The sequence below is a fragment of the Sorghum bicolor genome, chromosome 8 (assembly GCF_000003195.3).
Source record: "Sorghum bicolor cultivar BTx623 chromosome 8, Sorghum_bicolor_NCBIv3, whole genome shotgun sequence".
Classification (NCBI taxonomy): domain Eukaryota; kingdom Viridiplantae; phylum Streptophyta; class Magnoliopsida; order Poales; family Poaceae; genus Sorghum; species Sorghum bicolor.
The window spans coordinates 58,450,003-58,472,651 of record NC_012877.2 but is presented as its reverse complement, the minus strand read 5'-3'; the positions used below and the strand labels follow the sequence as shown (position 1 = coordinate 58,472,651).

Below are 22,649 nucleotides of genomic sequence, written 5' to 3'. Positions count from 1 at the left end.
ACTAAGCATTGTTGACGGGTACATCACCTACCAATAAAAAATAGTGCCACAAAATCTATAGTAAAATGGAACAAGGAAAAAAAATTCAAACACACATGTTAAGTTAGGGACACAGGACCAAATAGACAGGTTTCACCACAATAAACCTAACTAGTTGAGCTACACTCTCTTTTGAATTTCGTTGTTTCGGCTTATCTTTTTTTTCTTAAACAAAAGAAAATAGTTTGCTTGACAACGGGGGATGTCCTGGAAATATAAATTCAAAAAAAAAATCTCGCAATTGTTTGGATTCAGTATGGTATTGGTTCATTGGGCTATATAGTCACATTGGTAATAACAACCACTATATATTGTTTTCTAAAATAAATACCCACCTCTACAACATAGAGTAGTCCTTCAAATATGCATAGAAAACTTGCTACATTATCGTACATATAATCTTAAGCATACATATACCTTCCAAATTTGCATCCAAATTACTCATACTGCCATTACAATATAGTATAATCTAAGTAACCACTTATAGTTTGCTTGACAAATATATATATATATATATATATATATATATATATATATATATATATAAGAAATTATGAAAAGTATTCCTTTGATGACTTTTATATAATCAATTCATTTAAAATTATACTAATATCATGACATCGAGTCAAAGTAAGTTGTTGCTTTTAGATAACTATATAGCTTTGATAATATAAAATATATAATTATATAAACAATTTATTTTCTAAAAAAGTACTAGTGCACATATAATTCGATAATGTTATCCTACGTACGTCTGACGCGAGCAAATTTATTGGACGCTCCTCCTGCAGGCCCACCACGCTGCTCGTCCTTTTGGCCGCTCACTCATCCTTATCCCTTTTCGCTCTTTGTCTTCCTCCCCCTGTTGCCGCATTCTCTTCCTCTGTTGCAGTCGTAAGCCTTCCTCCTCTGCTACTGATGCATTCTCCTCCCTTGCCATAACGTTTTGCGGTTGCCTCGTCTTGGACGTGGGATGCGCACCCCACACACTCCCCTTTTGCTGCTGTTGTGCGCCCATCCATCACCGTTTGCTCACCACCGTCCTGCGCCCTCTCACCTGCTCCCGTCGCGCGTGCTGCCAGCTCCCTCCTAGTCACGCCTGCTGGTGTTTGAGCCCGACATGCCTCCTTCACCCTGGCGCGCCCTCCCAACCTTGACGGCAGCCATGGTGGCCTCCCCATGGTGACCTCGACGATATGCTGGTGGGTGTTGTTGCGCCCTCCCCCTTTTTGGATCCATAGAGCACAGTGCAGATCTAGCGGCATGGTGGTCTCCTCCACCCAGCAGGCGACGGCGGCCTATCCCTCATCACATCCATAGAGGTGGCTCGATTTGCACCGGCGTCGGTGCCCCCAATCCATGTGCTTTCCCTCTTTCCCCTTATCTCGTGGCTGCAGTGGATTTTACGGTGTTTCAACAGTTGTTTTGAGATGTTGCAACATGCATTTTTAGATGTTTCAGCTGTCGTTTTGAGATGTTGTAACATATGTTTTTTGGATGTTGCAAGATATTTTCTCCAATGTTGCAACTACCGATTTTGAGATGTTGCAGCATGTGTTTCCTAAATGTTACAATAGACAATCTAAAATGTTGTAACATGTTTTTTTATGTTGCAACTGTGGATTTGAGATGTTGCAACATGGTTTCCTGTTGCAATAGTTGATTTTTTCCAGATGTTGCAACATGTGTTTTTTTGATGTTGCAACTGTGGATTTTGAGATGTTGCAACATGTTTTTTTGCTTGTTGCAATAGTCGTTTAAGATGTTGCGACAATCGATCCTGGCCACAGCAAGGGCAATCGCCACCATATCCTCACCACACTCTGACGTGCGCCACACCGACCTCAACCATCAACTTGCTGCAACGGCCCTCAACCTGGACTTGCGGCAGACATGACGAAGCCATGGTAGTTCCCCAGGGTCCAGTTGCTTAGGTCGCCATTTTCTCTCGAGCTACATCGAGACGTGGCGATCAAGTCGATGGCGAACTTGCTAGCTTTAGATGAGGGGATGGAGGAATCGGTGAGGGCGACAGTGTGGTCCGCGCACGGAGGCCGACGTGCGCTCGTGGGTTCATGTGTTGTGGGTGGAAGGGCGTCCGATGAATTTTTTGTCCATGGAACGTCCGGGCGCCAGCACAACCACATATAATTGTACAATAGAGAAAATATGATATCTTTGGTTGATATGTCAGTACCGACTAAAGGTGGCCATGGCCGCCTTTAAAAAAATAAAACATCTTTAGACAGTAAACTGTGGTGGTAAGGTAAGTATTAGCATATGACTATGCTAAACAAATGATGGAAGAGAGAAGTCATTTTGTTTTGTACGGTGTATAGGTGTACGTACAAACGACGTGTTTTTAGACTGGACGTGGTGTATCCGATGCTGAAAAAAAATATCCTGGTGTCACTTCATCACAAAGCCAAATTCCACGTATCGCCACAGTGTCGACATACGTAGAGTTGAGTGATTAGAAGATGGTTAGAACAATACGTCCGTCGTGAGAGCGCGCTTGGATTTTTTTTTCATTTGGCCAAGCATCGAGGCAAGCTACTTGATCCGATGCCTAGCTTTGAGCATCGACAGCTGCAGTGGCATGAACCGATGCTTAAATTCCATTTCTCTCGTTTCAGCATTGATCTTTCATAGTTCACCCAAAATCTAAGAAATTTTCAAGATTCTTTATCATATCGAATCTTGCGGCATATGTATAAAACATTAAATATATATTAATAAAAATAATTAATTACATAGTTTATCTGTAATTTACGAGACGAATTTTTTAGTCTAGTTATTTCATAGTTAGACAATAATTATTAAATACAAACGAAACTGCTATATTATCAAAATCGAAAAAAAAAATTGAATCTAAACCAAGCCTTATGTCTTGCAAATTTATAAACCTTGAAGCTGGTTTTTTTTCCCAGAATCAAGGAAGCTGCATCGATTTGGGTAACACCCAGCTTGAGTACATGTTCCACATGCTGTCTGTAGTTTTTGTAGCACGGCACTCCTATACTGCTCGGAGCGGCGGATAAGGCACGGCAAGCTTAAGCCTTGTTTACTTAAAAAAATCCAAATTTTTTTAAGATTTCCCGTCACATCGAATCTTTAGACACATGTATGAAGTATTAAATATAGACAAAAATAAAAACTAATTGCACAGTTTGGTCGAAATTTATGAGACGAATTTTTTAAGCCTAGTTAGACCATGATTGAACAATAATTACTACAAACAAACAAAAGTGCTACAGTGTCACGAAATTTTTTCCTTCACCCACTAAACACGACCTAGCCGTGGGCTTGTGGTGTGAATGGATAGCCGGCGCTTTGCAGCAGTCGTGCAAGCAGGTGCGACTGCACCACCCACAAGTCTGGATGGATCATCTGCAGATCGAGGCAAAAACCAAACCGAGGCAAAAAAAAAAAAAAAAGGAATTGAAGGAGGTGGTGGGGGGTGTGGGGGAGCGCGAAGCGCGGAGCGGCGTAAATTGGCTGTCGCGTAAAGTGGCGGTCCTGCGTGGACGCCACCAGCCTGGGCCCTGGGCTGTGTGGCCCATCCGTCGTGGCACGCACCGCAGCCCGCCCAAAGCAAAGCTAAGGTGGCTTTGTTCAGTTGAAGACAAATTTTGGTTTAGTATTTTCGTTTGTATTTGATAAATTTTATTTAATTATAGATTAACTAGATTTAAAAAGTTTATCTCGTAAATTATAGATAAACTATACAATTAGATTATGTTTTTATCTATATTTAATGTTTTATGCATGCGTATAAAGATTCGATGTGATGGAGAATCTTGATTTTGGGAAATTTTGAGAACTAAACAACGGCTTAGTTCCATCCAAAATTTATTTTTTTTTAAGATTCTCCGTCACATCAAATTCTTAAACACATGTATGATAGATAAAAATAAAAACTAATTGTATAATTTGTCTATAATTTGTAAGATAAACTTTTTGAGTCTAATTGGTCTATGATTGAACAAACAAAAATGATACCAAATTAAAAAAAAACTTTTCTCAACTAAATAAGGTCCAATTGGATCGCCCACCTGCCTGCTGGGCCCCTCCTCCTTGTACTACTGTTACTGTGTCCTGGGCCCTTGGTGATGACGTGTCGTACTGTCGTCGTGCGCGTCCGTGCCCCCACCCCACCCCTGCTCAACTCGGATCAGCAGCATCAGCGTCATCAACTGGTGTTCAAATCGCATCATCAGCAGATCATTGTGATGGGATGGAGGAAGATTAGGAATATGATCATGCATTGATATTTTGGAGTCCCCCCCTCCGGGCCTGTACGGACCACCTTCTTCATTGTAACCAAGTATTGCGTTTTTTTCCGTGTGTTTTCGGTAGGATTTATTTCAGAGTTGTTTGTCATGTTGTCTCCACTCTGTCGTCTATCCTACCCAGTGCAAAGCTCCAAAGACGACCAGGGAGGCCGTTTAGCTGCTGTACCATGGTAAATTTGTAGCAAGTTCCAACTAACTGTGATGATAGCTCCCACGGCCCCGTCTACAAACCAAGTTTCTATGGCGGGATGTGCACATTGCCTTATCTACAATCCAAGTATTATACCTCCTTTGAATGTCTACTACTCGTATCTTGTTGTTGTTGTACATCACAAGGAGGTAAAAGTCCAAGTCTTTTTTTCCTTATGTGGATAAAACACACGGAGGTAAGAAAAAAACATTCATCCAAATCTCTATCTTTCGTAGAAATAGCCATTTAGATATTGTTTGTATTTTCAGATTCACCTCAATCCACATTTTCCAGGTGGATTGCCGTGGAATTTAGTTCAGGTTTTACTGCAATCCACCCCAACACATTTAAATTGATACGAATTCGACTACATCTAAACAAGGACTTAGAGTATATAGATAGCTAGAGAGCCATGTTTTTAGATAAAATCATTTAATATCTGCGGATAGAAAAGTAAAGAGCCAATCTGCATATCAAGGATTTGCTAGAAGTCTGGAATAACAACGCCACATGCTCCAACTGACTAAAGGTCTATTTAGATCTAGGCAACAAACTCTTCATTTCTAGCAAGAAGAAACCAACTAATACCCCTCCATACAATTATAGAATAGTGTCATGTCAAACTATGTAAAATTTGACCAAATTTATATAAATGATTAATATTTATCATACCACTAGATACCATTTAGAATTCAACATGAAACATACTTTTATATAACCATACAAATTTGGCGTCATTAACATTAATATTTTTATCGATATATTTGGTATTCAAGCACTTTATTTAATTGGTAATGCACCTAAAATCACATTCTTTTTGGATGGATGTCGTAGTTTTTTGCTAGTTTACTATTTACTACTAGTATAATAGGGCTATTATTAGCTAGGTTCCATTTGGATCTTACAAATTAATAGTTAGTAGAACATAAATATTCCCAATTAACAACTTTAAAATTAGATAAATAAATAATCTTTTTATAAGATATTATTATTAGTTGGGTATTAGCTGAGGACTGAGGTATCCCGTATTTTATCCACTAGAGCTATCAATATCTTTTTTTTTTTTGTGGGTATGGGATCCAAACAGGCCATCGATAGACGCCGGCCCATGTTCTGTTCTACAGGGTGCTAGGCCCATGGCCCAACGATCCTCCGTGGGCCGGATCCTGACTTCCAAACCGCACGAGCCTCCGACGCCGAGCGTTGCGCTCGCCTCGGCGCCTCCGCCCATCGCCGCCGGCGCACGGGGGAGCATCAAAGGGACCGTACCCGTCGCGCGCGCCCCCATCGCCACGCGTGCAACGAGGCTGGCGCCGTCGCCATGGCCCTGCTGCCGTCACCCCTCTGCTCCCCGTGCCACCACCGGGCCGCGCCCGCGCCCTTGCCGGCGCCCACTGCCGCCTCGGCGCGCCACCGGAGGGGAAGCCTGCGCCTCGCTGCGGCCGGCTCCCGCTCAGGCCCTACCGCCGAGACGAAGCCCCGTCCCACCTCCGCCGACAGGAGGAGGTATGCGCTCGTTGATCCCTTGCGTTAGTGTCGCTTTACTTTTGGGGTTTATTAGGCGTTCCACTTCCAAAGGCTGGATCGATGTTAGTTGTGTGCCTTCTCAATTGCTCCATTCGGTGATGCAATTCATGCTTCTGATATAGCAGAATTCAGCAAAGCTGACTGTGTAGTTGCTTGTTTCACGAGCTGAATCATCAACAGTTCTCCTTCACCCATGGATATTCAGAATTTCAAATGTCTAGAAACAGTTCGCGCTGCTGTTTCAAATTTCAATACCATCATTCTTGTGCTACACCTAAGTCAAATACTCGGAACATAATGGTTTTTGTGGCTGATAAGCCGGCTGATGTAACATTGCTGATAAGTCGTGCTGATAAGTGATAAGTTCAAGAATGTGCAGCACAACCTGCTCCTAAATTTTATTGCTTCGGTCTTGTTCGTCGGTGATGATGCAAGCAGGTGCGAATGCTTTGACCTCCATCGGCAGTTAATTCCTTATGCTGAGGCTTACTGTTGGCAGAAGTCTATCGTTGAGAGGAGGAAAGGGTTGATAGACACCCGCGAAGACCACTCTGACACCTTGATTGCTTTGCAACATCCACCAGTTTATACGTTGGGCACTGATAGCAAGAAGGAATACCTCCATTTCGACAAGGAAGATGCTCCTTTCGAGATTCACCATACTAATCGTGGTGGGGAAGTGACGTACCATGGCCCTGGACAGGTATTTATCAGCTATGTTTTGGTAGTTGCATGTCTAGAAGTGTACTTCATAGTTCATACTTTGGTGGTGTGTTTACTGATTAGTTGCTTCTTAATTGTGGTTGCTGTTTAGTTATAGCTCCTAGTAACTAGCATAGACTCCAGCTTTGGTCATGTGTCAAGTCAGGATACAACTGATCTTGACTCCATACTGCATACTCTTGTTCAGTCTTTAGTTCAAATATATACATTGCAGCTATCATGACTGAATACTCCATAGTTGCTTCTTACAGTCATTTATTTTGTTTTTCCTAGCTTGTTATGTACCCGATTATGAATTTGAAGTATCACAAAGAGGATGTTCGCTGGTACTTCAGGTCACTTGAAGAAGTGATCATCCGTGCACTGAAATCCGCCTTCTCTATCAAGGCAACAAGAGTAGAAGGTCTCACTGGTGTTTGGGTTGGTATGTGCAATCCTTCACAAAATTTCAAGTATTGTACCAAAGTTTGCAGTTATCCCATTCATTGGGATTTTCAAATGCTTGTAAAATCGAGGGGTGCCATATGGTATTGCTAATGATTCATCTCCATTTCCTCTACAGGGGATCAGAAAGTTGCTGCGATAGGGATTCATGGTTCGCGGATGATAGTTTATCATGGTCTCGCACTAAATGTCACAACTGACCTAGCTCCGTTTAAAATGATTGATCCTTGTGGCATAAAGGACCGTGGCGTGGGGAGCATTAAGGAGATACTACAGAAGGCATCTGGTGCAAGAGAAATTGATGATGCATCACTGATGGATACAGCATATGATTCCATGATGAAAGAGTTTGCTGAACTTTTCCAACTCAGTCTAGACTTCAGCCCTGATTGCAGTTTCCAGTAAAGACAACAATTTCAACTAACCGTATGATGTTCTAGTCTGGACGAAATGTTTGCCACAGCCTTTCATGCTGAATCATTCTATGTTGTAGTATAGCACATCCACCTTTCAGGCGCAGGATATCTCTGGAATCTGGAGTAGTCGTGTCGGTTTCTCGTCATGGGCTCTCCGGTGTTTATATAGCATCAATGCTCTCTCTTTTTTTTTTCTTGGTATGCAACAGTGTATACTTACCGATTCTTCCATTTTACCCGGTAATAATATCCCATTGAGCGTTTAAAATTGTGTATATTGTCATTTGCATCCACTTTTTATGTTCAAAATACTGTCGTTTCCTTAATTTTTTTTGAAGAACTAGCCTCTCAGCGGCACCATGGATTGCTCGCTTCAGATGCAGCTTCACAGGGGCGCACATATCATCTGCAGCAGTACTTAGCGAGGCCGTGATACAACCGATTTACACAAAGAAGAGTCCAACAACATGACTATCAGTTTCAGCACTTACAGCATTGATCCCTGTGGCATAAAGGATCGCACAACATGGGGAGAGATGATGACACAGGAGGATCAGGTTCAGTCGCTGAAGATGAATCGAAGACACATGCATTACTGATAAATCGATATGGTATGGCATACAACTCTTTGATCAAAGAGTTTTCTGAAGTCTCACACTCCCTCGAGACTTCAGCCTTAGCAACTAACTTAACATCGCTTTATATTTTATTATTGGACTTCTATATAGAAACCAGAAACCAGTACAATCAGACAGAGAGGCAAAGCATCATTTTCTCAAAGGGCAAAAGCTCCTTCAATCGAATCTCGGCAAAACTAGTGGATCTCTTCCATGGAATTCAAGCTTTCGCTTCACCTGCAAACCATCCACAAACAATCGAAGTTCAGCAAACTGTTCAGCTGCCTGTGTTATCGGAACTTCAGACAAGGAGAAATTCAGCAAGGCGTCTCACTCTCACCTTCTTTGGCAGACGATGTGGATCCCTCTGCCGCCTTGGCGTCGACGCCTGGCCATGGCTTGCAGCTGCAGTGCTTCCCCTTCTCGATCCCTTGGTACACGGACGCCACGTGCTTGCCGCAGCCGTTCCAGGTGAACTTGCCGCACTTGCTGCACTCCACCTTGTAGCACATCTTCTTTCTCTTTTTCTCTTATTTCAATTCAGATGTAGCAACAGGAGTACAGGACGGTGTTTTTCAGGTTCTTGAGTGGTGGTTTTTCCTTTAGTGTCTTCAGTCCTTGCAGGATTCAGTGCTTTATATAGATAGCTTCATGTCCTGCTGGTTCCTTGTGAAAACCCACTGTATTCCCCAATGATTCCATGTGGCCCAGTGCAATTGGTGAAGGAAACAAAGTGTGGATGTTGTTCTTGTGTTTTACAGTAATATTTTGGCCTGTTCAGTTCACTCCAAAAACCAAAAAATTTTCAAGATTTCTTCGTCACATCGAGTCTTGCGGCAGATGCATGAAACATTAAATATAAATAAAAACAAAAACTAATTATACATTTTGGCTGTAAATCGCGAGACGAATTTTTCAGCCTAATTAGTTTATGATTAGACGATAATTAACAAAGAAAAACAAAGTGCTACAGTGCTCCGATCAAAAAAATTTTTTGGAAATAAACAAGGCCTGTGTTCTAGGTATCTTGTGGCCAAGACCGTTTCTTGCTTGCATGGTAAACTACGACCAAGGAAACCAAAGATGCCTTCTCTCATGACGCTGTTAGCAATACCATGGGCAGTTTTTGTACTAACTAATGCCAGTGAGATAACGCTGCACAGTACATTATGTTTTTTTTTTAAAAAAATTGTAGCTATACAACAATGGAGGGCATCTTGGACACTGAATTTTACTTGAGAAAATGAGGGACAAAATTTTTGTTAAAATCACATTGGTTTCCTCATCAGTGTACAACAGTACAAGACCTCTATAGCTTACGCTATGCAGCAAAGCGCGGCATGGAGCCGTTGGTCGACGGCGAGCTGTGGTCGCTGACCCACACCTCCTGCACGGACACCGGCGAAGCCGCCGCCTTCTTGGCCACTGCGTCCGGCCCGTCCAAGCTCACGTCGATCTGGATGTCCATCATATTCACAGGCCGGAGCCTCGACCCGGGCTCCTCGGACTCGGAGTCGCCGTCGACGTCCGGGGCGGCGAGCCTGATCCGGTGCAGCTCGGCGGCGACCTCGCTCATGGACGGCCGGACGTCCTTCTGGAACGCTAGGCACCGGAACGCAAGCTCGCTGACGAGGCGGACGGAGCCCATGACCCAGTCCTCGTCGCCGGCGAGGAGCGCCGGGTCGACGATCTCGCTCACCCTGCCCTTGCCGATGCGGTCGAGCGCGAGGGACGCGAGGTTGACCTCGGCGGGCGGGCGGTCGAAGTCGACCACTTTCATGGCGGTGATGAGCTCCAGCAGCACGACGCCGAAGCTGTACACGTCGCTCTTGTCGGAGAGGTGGAAGTTCTGGTGGTACTCCGGGTCCACGTACCCGGGCGTGCCCTGCGGCGCCGTGGACACGTGCGACCGCGCCGCCTCCAGGCGGTCGACGGCGCGGGACAGCCCGAAGTCGGCGAGCTTCGGGCGGAGCGCGCCGTCCAGGAGGATGTTGCTGGACTTGACGTCGCGGTGGAAGATGGGGGGACGCATCCCGTGCAGGTACGCGATGGCCGCCGCCGTCTCCGCCGCGACGCCCAGCCGCGCGCGCCACGTCAGCCGGCTGCGTACGCCGCCGCCGCCGCCGGAGGAGGAGGAGACGAGGTGCTGGGAGAGCGTGCCGTTGGGCACGTACTCGTAGACGAGCACCTGCTCGCCGCGGTCGAGGCAGCAGCCGAGGAGGCGGACCAGGTTGGGGTGGCTGACGGCGGAGATGAGCTTGATCTCGTTGAGCAGCAGCGCCGCCTCCGCCGCCGCGTCGTCGTCGTCGTGGTGGAGGCGGCAGCGCAGGCGCTTGATGGCCACCAGCGCCGCCGCCGGCGCGCTGCTGCTGCCCGGGAGCTTGCCGACGTACACGGTGCCGTACGCGCCCGTGCCCAGGCGGTGCGTGTGCGAGAAGGAGTTGGTGGCGCGCGCGATCTCGGCGAACGAGTACACCGGCACGCCGCTCGACGCCGCCGCCTCCGACAGCAGCCGCATCGCCGCCAGCCGCTCCGACGCGGACCGCCCGGCCTTGTAACGTCGGCATCGCCGCCGCCACAGCAGAAGCAAGCCGGCCGCCGCCGCCACGCCCGCCAGAACACCTGACGTTGAAATTGACAGAATAAAATCATTTTCTTGGTCAAGAAACGCAACAAAAATCTGACTTTCAGTACATAAAAGATTTTTCATTTTTAAAGTTTGTGTTTGCAGAATTATTCCAGGTCCAAGCGGTCAGCAATCAACGAGCTTGAAGCTGCACGTAACCGGCGGCGAAAAGAGTAGACGAGACGAGACAAGCTGACTTGACTGACTCGTCATGCCGTACACACCAGGATTACTGCCGTCTTGTACAGTAATAGTAATAGTAAAAGTCAAAGCAGAAGAATATTTTCTTTTTTACCTGCTGCTATGAGGAAAACCTTTTTCTTGGAGCTGCCTGCTAAAAAAAAGAAAAAGATGTGAGCATTACAAATAGTAAAGTTTATAGTAGTATCTGTTTTTGATAAAACAAAAGTTGTAATGCATTGACGTGGTAAGATCATAAATCGAGGCAGATTCTGGTACTTGGTGGCAGTTGGTAGGTTTTCTGTTGAGGAGTAATATACCACTAAAAATGCTTCATTTATATGACCTGTCTGTCTGACTCAATGATTCTGACAGATTCATACTACTCAGTTCATAATTTGAATTTATTAGAGGTTTGGTCAAACATCTTGCACACCATAGTCAATTAGTCATGACCTAGTAGCATATAATAGTGTTTATATTTGATGTCCATAAAAAAGAAAATTCTTGGCCAAAAAATATTTCTTTCTCAAACTGTAACTAGATTATAAAAAAAACTAGCGCACCATAATTCCTTCCCAAGCTATGGAATTACACTGCCAGTCTTTGTTGATAGCTCGACTCTGGCTAAGATACGGTTGCCACTTGAGAAAATTCAACCGGAAAATCTTCTAGTTCCAGACACAATTTGTTGGACCCGGAAGAGCTAGTCAATGTGGAAACGTATAGAAAAATACAAATCCTCCCGTTTCGTAACTCATGCCGGAAGGTTGAATTCAAGAGAGACTGAGAGAGTATGGAATTAAAAGAAAAAAAAACACCAATGTATTTTTTTTCACTGAAGGCTAAGATTAGATCAAGGGTTCCATGCGGTCATTTATCAGCTGCCTTGAGGATCAAGTTGTGACTGTGTTCAAAACACGTGGCAGACTGCTATCCCAATCCTAATCCTATTTGTCAAACCCAGTCTCCATCTTTGGCACCTGCCTTATTTAAAGCGCTACAGAGTCTAAATGATGTGAAATTAGATGAAAGGGCACAGCCATCCTATTATCTAGGCCTTGTTTAGTTCCCTGGCGACAAGTGTTTTTTTACTGTAATACTTTCATTTGTATTTGGTAATTATTATCTAACTACAGACTAACTAGGCTTAAAAGATTTGTATCAAAAATTATAAGCAAATTGTACAAGTACTTAATGTTTTATCTATATTTAATACTTCATGCATATGTCGGAAGATTCGATGTGATGGAGAATCTTGAAAAAGTTTTTGAATTCCAGGTATAACCCTAATCGGCAAAACACAAAATCAGATTTGTTTTTGTTTATGAATGAAAAAGGTAGAGCCAACATGAAGTATGAATTATGAAAACGCACTCCTGTGCTCGATGGATTCATCAAGGTTTGAAGAAAGCTTGATGAGATCCTCCAGAAAGATTGTGACGTCACTATAGCTACATTAACTTGGTGGGTTAGTGATGAGTGTGAACTATGATTAGCTAGCTCCCGCGTGATTGACCGCAGGGAGGACTTTCCTGGCCCTGCGCTGACGTGGCACGCCAGGCCCCACTTACCAACACCCTTACGGGATCCTCTGTGGCACGCGTGGATCCCCCCGAGACGAGACGTACTCTTTGACTGACCGGAGCAGGAATAATCAGAAAGGAACTCACCCGCGCCGCCGAAGTGGCATCCATCGCCGGCGGCGTACCCGTCGCCGGACATCCCGTCGACGCACGCGCACCGGTGCCCGCTCCCCCCGGTCGGCGTCTCGACGTCGTAGCACGTCGCGTTCTGCGCGCACGTAGCGTTGCCGGCGCACGCCCCGTTGAGCCACCACCCCAGCTCCGCGGCGGCGAGCTCCACCGATAGCAACCCCTCCGGCGTGAACGTGTACACCACGGACGTCAGCGCGTCCTCGCACCCAGCGTCGTCCACCTTCTTCCATGGTAGGAACGACGACGACGACGACGACTGGCCGTCCTCGCCGCCCCTCGCCGCCGGCGCCGCCGCCGCTGTGGTGCTGCTGCTGCTGTTGGGGGACGACCCCGATGACAGCGGCAGTTGGGCCACGCACGTCCATGCGGTGGTACCATTGTCGCCGCACCCCGCCGTGCGGAGCACAGTTGCCATCACGCTCGCGGAGACGGAGCAGTTGGCGGCGGCACTGTGGCTGCGGCAGCTGCCCCTGAGGAAGAGCCCGGTGTGGTTCGTGACGCCGTATCCGGAGCCGTTGAGCGCCGCCCTGGCCTCGCCGACGGTGCGGTTGCACGACGTCGGCAGGGAGACGAGGAAAGTCGAGGCGCTGGCGTTGAACGAGAGGATCGTGTACGGCGAGGCCGCGGTGCCGGCGCTGTGCGGGAGCAGCAGCGACGCGGCCGAGCTCGTCTGGTTGCAGGTCAGGGTGATGGGGCAGTCGCCGGAGAAGCCTAAAGGGTACGGCACGGTGGTGCTGCCGCACTGGCGGTCGCACCGGACGCCGCCGTTGACGGCGGAGGTTGCATGGAGGAGGAAGGGTAGGAGGAGGAGGAGGAGGAGGAGGAGGAGGGAGAGTAGGCGGCGCATTTAGGCACCGGTCGCTCGGTCTCCGCTGTGTGCTTGCGACGACAAGTGTTTTGATTGCTTGCTTTAGCTACTCAGTCATATACGGTTGCGAAGACAAGCACAAGCTTGGAGAAAGAGAGCCGCGTGATTGCTGCTGCAGCCGCCGCGCCTGGGCCCTCTAAAGGCAGGCCTTCTCTGGAAATTCGGATAGCTCAATCCTCACCGGAGCCCGGCCCAATCCGTGGCCCCGTGGGGGCTTTAGCATTTGGATGTTGCTCGAGCCAAAATTGGCACGCATCTTTTTGCTCCCATCCCGGGCAATTTTAGGCCTTGTTTAGTTCACTCAAAAACCAAAATTTTTTATCACATCGAATCTTTCAGCACATGCATAGAACATTAAATATAGATGAAAACAAAAACTAGTTACACAATTTGTCTATAAATTGCGAGACGAATCTTTTAAGCCTAGTTACTCTATGACTGGACAATGTTTGTCAAATAAAAACAAAAGTGCTACAGTGTCAAAATTCAAAAACTTTTTGGATCTAAACAAGGCCTTAGGCAAGGGACGCGTGCTCACACGCAACCTTACATTAAGCATCAACCGCTTGGTAAATAGGCTTTGCATTCATATGTTAAAAAAAAAGTCTAAAAAATATCTATTCAACGGTTTGACAAATTAGGCTTTGCATTTTTGTTAATTTGGCAAATAGAGGGGGAAGGACTCGCACATATGCCAAGCCCCTCCGCACTTGGCATCACGTCTCTCGCGCGAAATTCGTTGCTTCTCGCGCGTGGTCGCACGACTACTCCCTCCTCCCGCCGCAAGATTTTTTTTGCCAAGTGATTAATGTAACTATACAAAACGAACTATGCAAAACGGTTGAGGTCAAACTCGGTTTGATTTCACGTTAAAAAATTGAAAAAACAAAATGGTTGGATCAAAAGATCAATTATCTGTTTTTTTTGTTTTTAGTACTGTAGCATTTTCATTTTTGTTTGACAAATATTGTCCACCCATAGACTAACTAGGCTCAAAAGATTTATCTCTTGATTTGTAGGTAACTGTGCAATTAGTTTTTTTTTGCCATATTTAATACTCCATATATTTGCCACAAGATTCGATATGACGAGAAATCTTGAAAAGTTTTTGGTTTTTTTAGGTGAACTAAACAAGGCCTTAATACGTTGAATATAAGTCAAATATGCTAACTCCTAGGATGGAGTAGATACAGACGAATATTACACATACCAAACACATGTAGTTCTTTCTTTTTGGTATTCAAAGTCAAATATGTATAGTGTTGGATAAGATATAACATACCTTTTTTTTTTACTGCTAAGGAAATGTCTTACTGCTAACCCTACAAATATTCTTTCTTGTTTGCAATGCGGTAAAATTCCTACGTAGCGATTGTCCCGTCCAACTTGCCTATGAACCAAATGTTCCTCAAACATGGACCGCCATCCTCAACGTTCCATCTATAGATATCTATCAAACTAAACGTATACTCTTAATGTCCAAATTCACACTCTATATGGATTATCCATGTTTTCTTCCCCCACTAAAGACCCCTTTGGTACAGAGGATTAATTTATGAAGAAAATTGTAGGGTTATAGACATATGGATTTTTTCATGTGTTCTTTTGGAACAAAGGTTGGTTATCCTCAGATCTTACAAAATTCTTATGGAATGGCTCAACTGATAGAGATCTAACATGAACATGAGATCTAACAATGTTGGAAACTTTCCTTTGTAACTCTCTTCTAATTCCTATGTTATATCCAAATCCTTTATACTCTCTCTGTTCTAAACTATAAGTTGCTTTGATTTTTTGTTACATCTATTTTGTTATTTATCTAGATATAATATATGTCTAGATATATAGCAAAATGAATGTACCAAAAAAGTAAAAGTGATTTATAATTTGGAACGAAGGGGTAGAAAATTTCTCACGTTTTTCAAAGTCAGTAGAATTACAAATGACATACTATGTAATATTAATTCTATGTTTGACATGTAACTTTAGGCCTTGTTTAGTTCACCTAAAAAACCAAAAACTTTTTCAAGATTATCCGTCATATCAAATATTGCGGCACATGCATGAAGTATTAAATATAGTCAAAAATAAAAACTAATTACACAGTTTGCCTGTAAATTGCGAGATGAATCTTTTAAGCCTAGTTAATCTATAATTGGATAATATTTGCCACAAACAAACGAAAGTGCTACAGTGTCCGAATTTTTTCATTTCGACAACTAAACAAGGTCTTAATTCTATGTTTTTTCTACTCTTATGTTTTGATGAATATCTTGTGTTTCCAATGAGGTCCTAACTCCTTTGCTCCGAGCTGTTCGTGTAGCCTGTTTCAAGCATGCACGTGGTGAGTGGTGACGTGGACATACGCTTTTGTAAGGCCCAATGGCCACGACTTCTTCAATACTACACAACAGTTTTAGGGCTCGAGAGCAATATTCTAGGGCTCTAGGCTTATTTATGTAAATTGTACAGTACCGTACTAATCACTCTCGTAAGCCTAACATAAGCTAGGTCGCGTCGCGTATGATTGAGCGCAGCAGGCCGGGCTGACATGTCAGTGTCACGCCTGGCCCCGCGCCCCCGCCTACCAACACCGGTCGAGACGAGAGAACCTCGGCGGCACACGCAATGACGCGAGCACAGTTCACCATGACGAGAGCAATATATAATAACTGAAAACGAAGCACGAGCACTGTGCACTCACCGCTCGTCGCGTCGTCGTAGCGGCACCCATCGCCGGCGGCGAACCCGTCGCCGGACATCCCGTCCGCGCACGCGCACCGGTGTCCCCACGCCCCGCTCGGCGTCTGCACGTCCTGGCACGTCGCGTTCGCCGCGCACTGCCCGGCGCAACTCCCGTTGAGCCACCAGCCCATCTCCGCGATGCCGAACATGATCGACGGCACGCCCTGCGCCGTGTACGCGTACACGGCCGAGGTGAGCGCGTCCTGGCACCCGGCGGCGGCCACCTTGTCCCAGCCCAAGAACTGCTCCTCGCCCATCGTCGCGGCGGGGCTCCCCGGCGCCGGCGGCGCGGAGAGCACGCACGTCCAGGACGTGTCGTCGTTGCCGCCGCCGCCGCACTGCGCCGTGCGCAGGATGGCCGACATGGCGCCCGATGGCACGTTGCAGCTGCTCGCGTTCGAACTCGAATTCGAACCCGACCCCGTGCAGCCGCCGCGGAGGAAGAGCCCCGTGCGGGAGGAGACGCCGTAGCCGCCACCGCCACCGCCACCGCCGTCGAGCGCCGCCCTGGCCTCGGCGACGCTGCGGCCGCACGACGGCGCGAGGGAGACCAGGAAGGTGGAGGCCGTGGCGTTGAACGAGAGCACCGGGTACGGGTCCGCCGCCGTGCTGCGCGGGAGCAGCGCCGTGGACGTGGTGGCGTTGCAGGCTAGGAGGATCGGGCAGCCGCCGCCGCCGCCGCCGGAGAAGCCGAAAGGGTACGGCACCGTGGTGCTGCCGCACTGCCGGTTGCACGACGACGACCCGGCGGCCGGTGCGGAGAAGGTTGCATCGGGGAGGAAGAGGAGGAGGTGCAAGAAGAGGACGAGCTGGTGCATGTAGGCAGCAGCCCGTGAGCCAGTTCACTGTGCTGGTCGTCGTCTCCGCGAGCTCTTTACTCGCGACAAGTTCAAGTACGTAGTAGTGATTTGGTTGCTTGCTTAGCTAGTCATATACGCCTGCAACATGCCAATGGAGGGAGAGAGGTGTCATCCATTTGCACGATCGATGTGACCAGAGCAGAGGGAGGAAGAAGAAGGAGAAGAGACCGGGGATGATTGGAATTGAGAAAGCAAAGCTTGTTTAATCAGTCAGTCAGTCAGAGAGGACGTGTAGTAAATGGTCAAGAAAATCCTGAAAAAACCATATCTTTTGGGGGGCATCAGTCTGAATTCTGATTCCCCGAGTTGTTTTTGCTGTAATCTTGACTTGACGACGCGGAGCCGGGTCACCTGCAATCCAACGCACAGATCAATATGGCCGTGTGAATCACTGAATGATGAGAGTGCACTTTCGCTCCACTCTGGCATGCGCGGGAGCATGCGTGCTAGTGCTACTTTCTGCATTTCTGGCGTGCAGTGTAATCCCAGCTCCTGGCGGCGGCTAGCAGCCTCTTTTTTTTTAAAAAAAAAAGTGTTGTTATTTTTAGGGTTCGTGGCAGTGGCAAACTAGCACTGAACTATTCAACTTGGTGGTGCATGTCAACGGTGAAGCAGGCTGGCCGTTTCCAGCCATCAAGCGAGGAATATGTAGTCAGTTTTTTTTTTGTAATGTTAACCGTCCTAATCACGTCGTATAGTTCTAAGCCAACCCCTTAGGTCTTGTTTGGCCAATAATCCACGTATATTAGGGTTGATTAGGATAAAAAAATAGTAAAATTTTGTTTTAATCCACGTTGAGGTAGCTAAACAAGCCTTTAACGGAGCAATTATTAAATTGTGGAACAAAATGTTTACTCTTAGTACCATTATGCAGGTTGATTTGATGTTTTAGGCGCAATCAAGGAGCGGAAGGGACGGTCGATCGGAAAATGAGAGTCATTGATGCGCGGGGCAACAGGTTCTTATAAGAAGATGAGGGCAATTTGGTGCAGAAATTACGATGAACACATCAAAGGGGTAAGTAGTTGTATATTTCGAAGATACGAGAAATTATAATGGCACGCTTCTAATATCATGAAAAGTAACAGTATATCTCCAAAGCGTGAAATTTGTAATGACATGTATCCAATTAACCTAAAAATTGATTGAAGAATCAAATGCAAAAGTACAAACCTCGACACACCTTGTCCCGGACCATGGCCTCTGGGACGGGTGCTTGGTGCGCTGAGCAAAGGGACTACACCATGCGGAGTAGTTCTATGAAAACTGTCGTCTCATATGATTCTACTGTGTTGCCATGATGGCGACGATGGCGATGAAGAGGGCGGCAATGCCCATGGCTCCCACAGTCCACCAACAGTGCGCAGACACTTTTTTGTTGTTCATGAGTCCTCTATGTGACAAGGTGGTGGCGGGGGCTCGAGCTCTGATCCCCTACCGCCATTGGTGGTGCCATGGAGCCCCGTAGGTCCCTCCTAGAAATTTTAGCCATGTAAGTGTTGTTTCGTGGTGCGTGTGTATAGGAGGGGCTAGAAAGAGCTATCGTGAGGTTGAAGATGAGGAGATCCGTTCTAGGACATAAGCTCTGTTTTGACTTTAAGTGGCCCACAAAGTCAGTAGAAGCCCAACTCGGCAACACCCATTCCACTTCCCTATTCCTAGACCCAATACAGTTCGACGTTCTGTTGTTGTGTGCGGGTGTACCTCCGCCTTACCCTACACCTAGTGCTAGTAGCGACCCAATGGCAACGAACAAAGGTGCAAACGGAGTGTTGAGTGTGTGGTTGGGAGCTTACCCTATATGGATATAAGTAGTGAGTCCTTGAGGCCTTTAATTTGTTTAAATGCAACCTACGAGTCTTTTTTTATTTGTACCTTCAGTTAGGCTCTATTTTAATGAATTGACGTAGATATTAAATTTGAGGATTGATAGGACAATGATTATTTATACGCTTGCAAGGTATTCATTTAGTTAGTTTTTGTTAAAACTAGTGATTGGATTGCCGAAGATTTTGGGACAAGGTATATATGTGGAAACTTATGCAATAATAAGCGAAAAGAGAAAATCATAAGCTAGGTCTCTATGCATTGAACTTTGTGGCGCACGTGCAAGTTTGTTTGATTAATATTGCCCTTCAATTAGTCAATGAGGTTCGAATATTGTTATCTTAGTGTATCTATGTCCTGGTAATGTTTTATAGTATTTTTTATGTTGCCCCCCCAAAAAAAAAAACTGTCTATATATGTTAGCTTTATTCAGTTATTGGCATAGGAATTTTTCAGTTGTGAGATTGTCGAAAACGTACCTCAAAATGTCAGTCATTACTAAAAAAAAATTGTACCCAGAGTGTCTCCGCAATACTCCAGTTCACATTGGATGCTCTTTTAGCTATGTTAAACTTTAGCACCTCAACCAAACATCCTATAATGCACAGGGTACTAAGGTCATTTCTCTTAACACTAATCAACTCATCTGCAAGAAAATCTTGGATATCAAGTTTTCTTTATTCGAGGGAGCGAGACGTTCCCATCCACATCCACTCCACCCTACGGGTGCGGTTCTGTTTTGTCTACCGTGATGATTAGCAGTTGCTTGTTCCACCTTCCCTCTCTACATGTGTTGAGCCTGTTTTTGTCTAAAAAATCATGATCAAAATACTAGTTACTAATTGATCATAACAAATATTATTAACTAAAGAAAAAAAAATACTGCTTATAAGAAAAGCGAACCTAGCACATATGTCAATTCGTCATCATCAAACAGTTACTGATGAATCCCGATGGCAGGGCCTATTTCCGTTGGGGCCTGCGATGCGACGCGAATGCGACGCCGGCCGGCCGGCCGGTGTCGTGTCGATCGGCGTATACGCGCGCCGACGACGAGTCGACGACAAGGGACTTGCCATTTGCCGTGGGCCCTGTCGCATGACTGACCTGCAGCCTGAGGAAGAGTGAAGCCCGAAGGCCATTAGCCTGAAGAGAGGAAAGGCTGTATTCTTCTTCTTCCCTTCTCTCTCTCTCTCTCGACACTCCATCCGTCCCCCTTTTTAAGCGCCATCTAGATTTTCTAAAGAAAAAGTATTATAAAAATATATCTAATAATTAATTTAGTAATAGTTATTATGTACCATAAATATTAGTAATTTATTGTATATATTTAGTCAAAGTTAAGCATTTTGACTTCTCGATACATGTGAACGATACTTAGAAAGGGGGAAAAGTACTCCATCCGTCCTAAATTATAAGTCATTCCAAGAATTTTGAAGAGTTAAAGTTTTTTAAATTTGACCAAATTTATATAGCAAAATAATAACATTTTTGGTATCAACCAAGTATCGTTAGATTCTTTGTTAGTTATATTTTCATAGTATATCTATTTTATGACATAAATCTTTATATTTCTCTCTATATTTTTGGTCAAACTTGAAAATGCTTTGACTCTTTAAGATTCTTGGAATGACTTATAATTTGGAACGGAGGGAGTACAAGAGATCTTTTCTAATTGATAGAAATAAACAAATACCCCCTCCATACCATAAAGAAAGTCGTTTTGGATAAGGTTTGAGTCCAACATTTTGAGAATATAAATCATGAATAACTTTTAAGTTATGTTGTTGAGTTTGGAAATGTGAAAACCATATGAATAGATTTGTCTTGAAAAATACTTTCATAAAAATATACATATACCATTTTTGATTAAATATTTTTATAAAAATAAGGAGTCAAAGTTAGGCTTTGGAGACCGTGTCATTGTTGTAAATGACTTTCTTTATAAATATGGAGGGAGTACTCTTCAACATCTTACTCCCTTCGTCCGCAAAAGAATACAATTATAGGATCCGTACCGGCCAATGTAGTGCAATTATGGGATCCGTATTGGCCCATGTACTGCTCTTCAACCACATAGTTTGGTTGAGTGAACAATGGCATTATGCCCTGCTTAGTAGAAAAGGAGGAAGATTGCTGCTCTAGAAGGGGCTTAGGGGGACTTATCCCCCCTCCTTGTCTTCACCTTTGGGATGGAGGGGTGAGGGGTGGCTGGCACACCCAAAGGTTCTAGTGGCCCTAAAATGCTCCCCTCAATTAGTTAGTATTTCCCTTGTTTGTTCTCCCTACGTATTTATTTGTAACGACATCTATTATTTAGGATTAACGTTCATGTTATCTTTTTTATCTCTCCTCTATTCCTTTTCTTACCGTGATTCTTAGCACTTGTAAAAATCTAGGATGGAGGGGAGTATTAATTACACTATAAGAACGAGTTATTTTTAAAAAAACCTTAAAAATAAACTTGGTATTACATTAATAAAAGCTAATAATTATCTTCGATCAGCTGGCAACACTAATATGTCAGATGATTTGAAGCGGTTTGGAGTCATATACTCATGCATGCATATACCAGACAATGATGAGATTGTCCCATCAATTTTTTAGATTGTTGGCTACGACGATGATGAGAAGGACGTCACATATATTATAGCTCTCCCCACCCTGTAGATATATAGACGTGACTGTTGCTTTGTCTCATCGTCTAAGTTGTGAGGATGAGTGCTTGGTCGTTTTTCTTGCACGCGCTCGCATGAACAAAGAAGCATGTGAAAGCGTCGCGGGTGGAGTCCATCGATTGGCCCAGCAGAATTAATAATAAACAGATACACATGTTTTTTTTTAAATTTCAAAATTTGTGTAGAGATGGAGCAGAATTTGGAAAGGAGATGAATTTAATAGTATAATAATATATGCATACACATAGAATAGAATTATATATGTCTGTCAATAACTGATTTGATACTTCTGTGTATCCTCAAAATTCAGCTTGGATGAAAAATAAACCATTACACTCTCACCCTACATAAGATAGAATATGAATTTAGAAAAAAAAAACTGAAACTCATTTCGTGAAAACCAGTTTTGTATGATTTTTCTAACAGTTGATGAGATTTTAGGATTCTTATTTGCATAAATTTTCTAAGAACAAATATTTGGATAGTATTTAAAAAAATACTTATAGTTCGATTTACCTCAGAATTATCAATGAAGTCCGATTTATCGATGTTCATATTGATGTGACGGTATATGCGATGTCCAACGAGACAAACCATATCTTCGATGTAATCGTCAAACAACTTCAGATACAGACGGATCCCTTGCGTTGATCTGTCCTGGGCCACAGACCAGACGGATCTGACGGTACACGTGAGCCCATGGATATGGCTGCTTCAAAGCACAATGGATTATGTTGGCCCGTGGACTAAAAAGATGAGCAAGACGCTTCAGATACAGCTCGACATATGCACTCGCCAAGGCAAAGCTGGGACAACGTACATGAACTTTGTACGCCGAAATGGTTCAAAAAAAAAAAAAAAACACGTGCCCGTGACCTTTTTCCTGTTAACATCAT

At 44.8% G+C, this 22,649-nt stretch overlaps 2 protein-coding genes and 1 long non-coding RNA gene across 6 annotated transcripts; 1 reads left to right on the top strand and 2 right to left on the bottom strand.

Moving 5' to 3' along the window:
* Nucleotides 5,661–7,909, top strand: LOC8069736 (plastidial lipoyltransferase 2). The gene is given in 6 exon segments (XM_002443431.2): nucleotides 5,661–5,693; nucleotides 5,695–5,769; nucleotides 5,771–6,030; nucleotides 6,490–6,754; nucleotides 7,048–7,198; nucleotides 7,337–7,909. Coding segments are annotated over 6 exon segments (1,071 nt in total). The 3' UTR covers nucleotides 7,624–7,909.
* Nucleotides 8,202–8,704, bottom strand: LOC8069735. The gene is made up of 2 exons (XR_002446830.1): nucleotides 8,592–8,704; nucleotides 8,202–8,488 (listed from the first exon to the last, which is right to left on the bottom strand). It is a non-coding gene; the product is annotated as an uncharacterized LOC8069735 (long non-coding RNA).
* On the bottom strand, nucleotides 9,397–17,704 carry LOC8069734 (wall-associated receptor kinase-like 14). Of its 4 annotated transcripts, none has more exons than XM_021446200.1 (3): nucleotides 16,348–17,704; nucleotides 11,173–11,211; nucleotides 9,397–10,873 (listed from the first exon to the last, which is right to left on the bottom strand). In XM_021446200.1, the coding sequence occupies exons 1-3, from the start codon at nucleotides 17,204–17,206 to the stop codon at nucleotides 9,573–9,575; spliced, it is 2,199 nt and encodes a 732-aa protein (XP_021301875.1). In that variant the 5' UTR covers nucleotides 17,207–17,704; the 3' UTR covers nucleotides 9,397–9,572. The 4 variants fall into 4 exon arrangements, with proteins under 4 accessions (XP_021301875.1, XP_021301876.1, XP_002442442.1 ...); XM_021446201.1 differs by having other exon boundaries at nucleotides 11,173–11,208; XM_002442397.2 differs by lacking the exon at nucleotides 16,348–17,704 and adding an exon at nucleotides 12,731–13,954.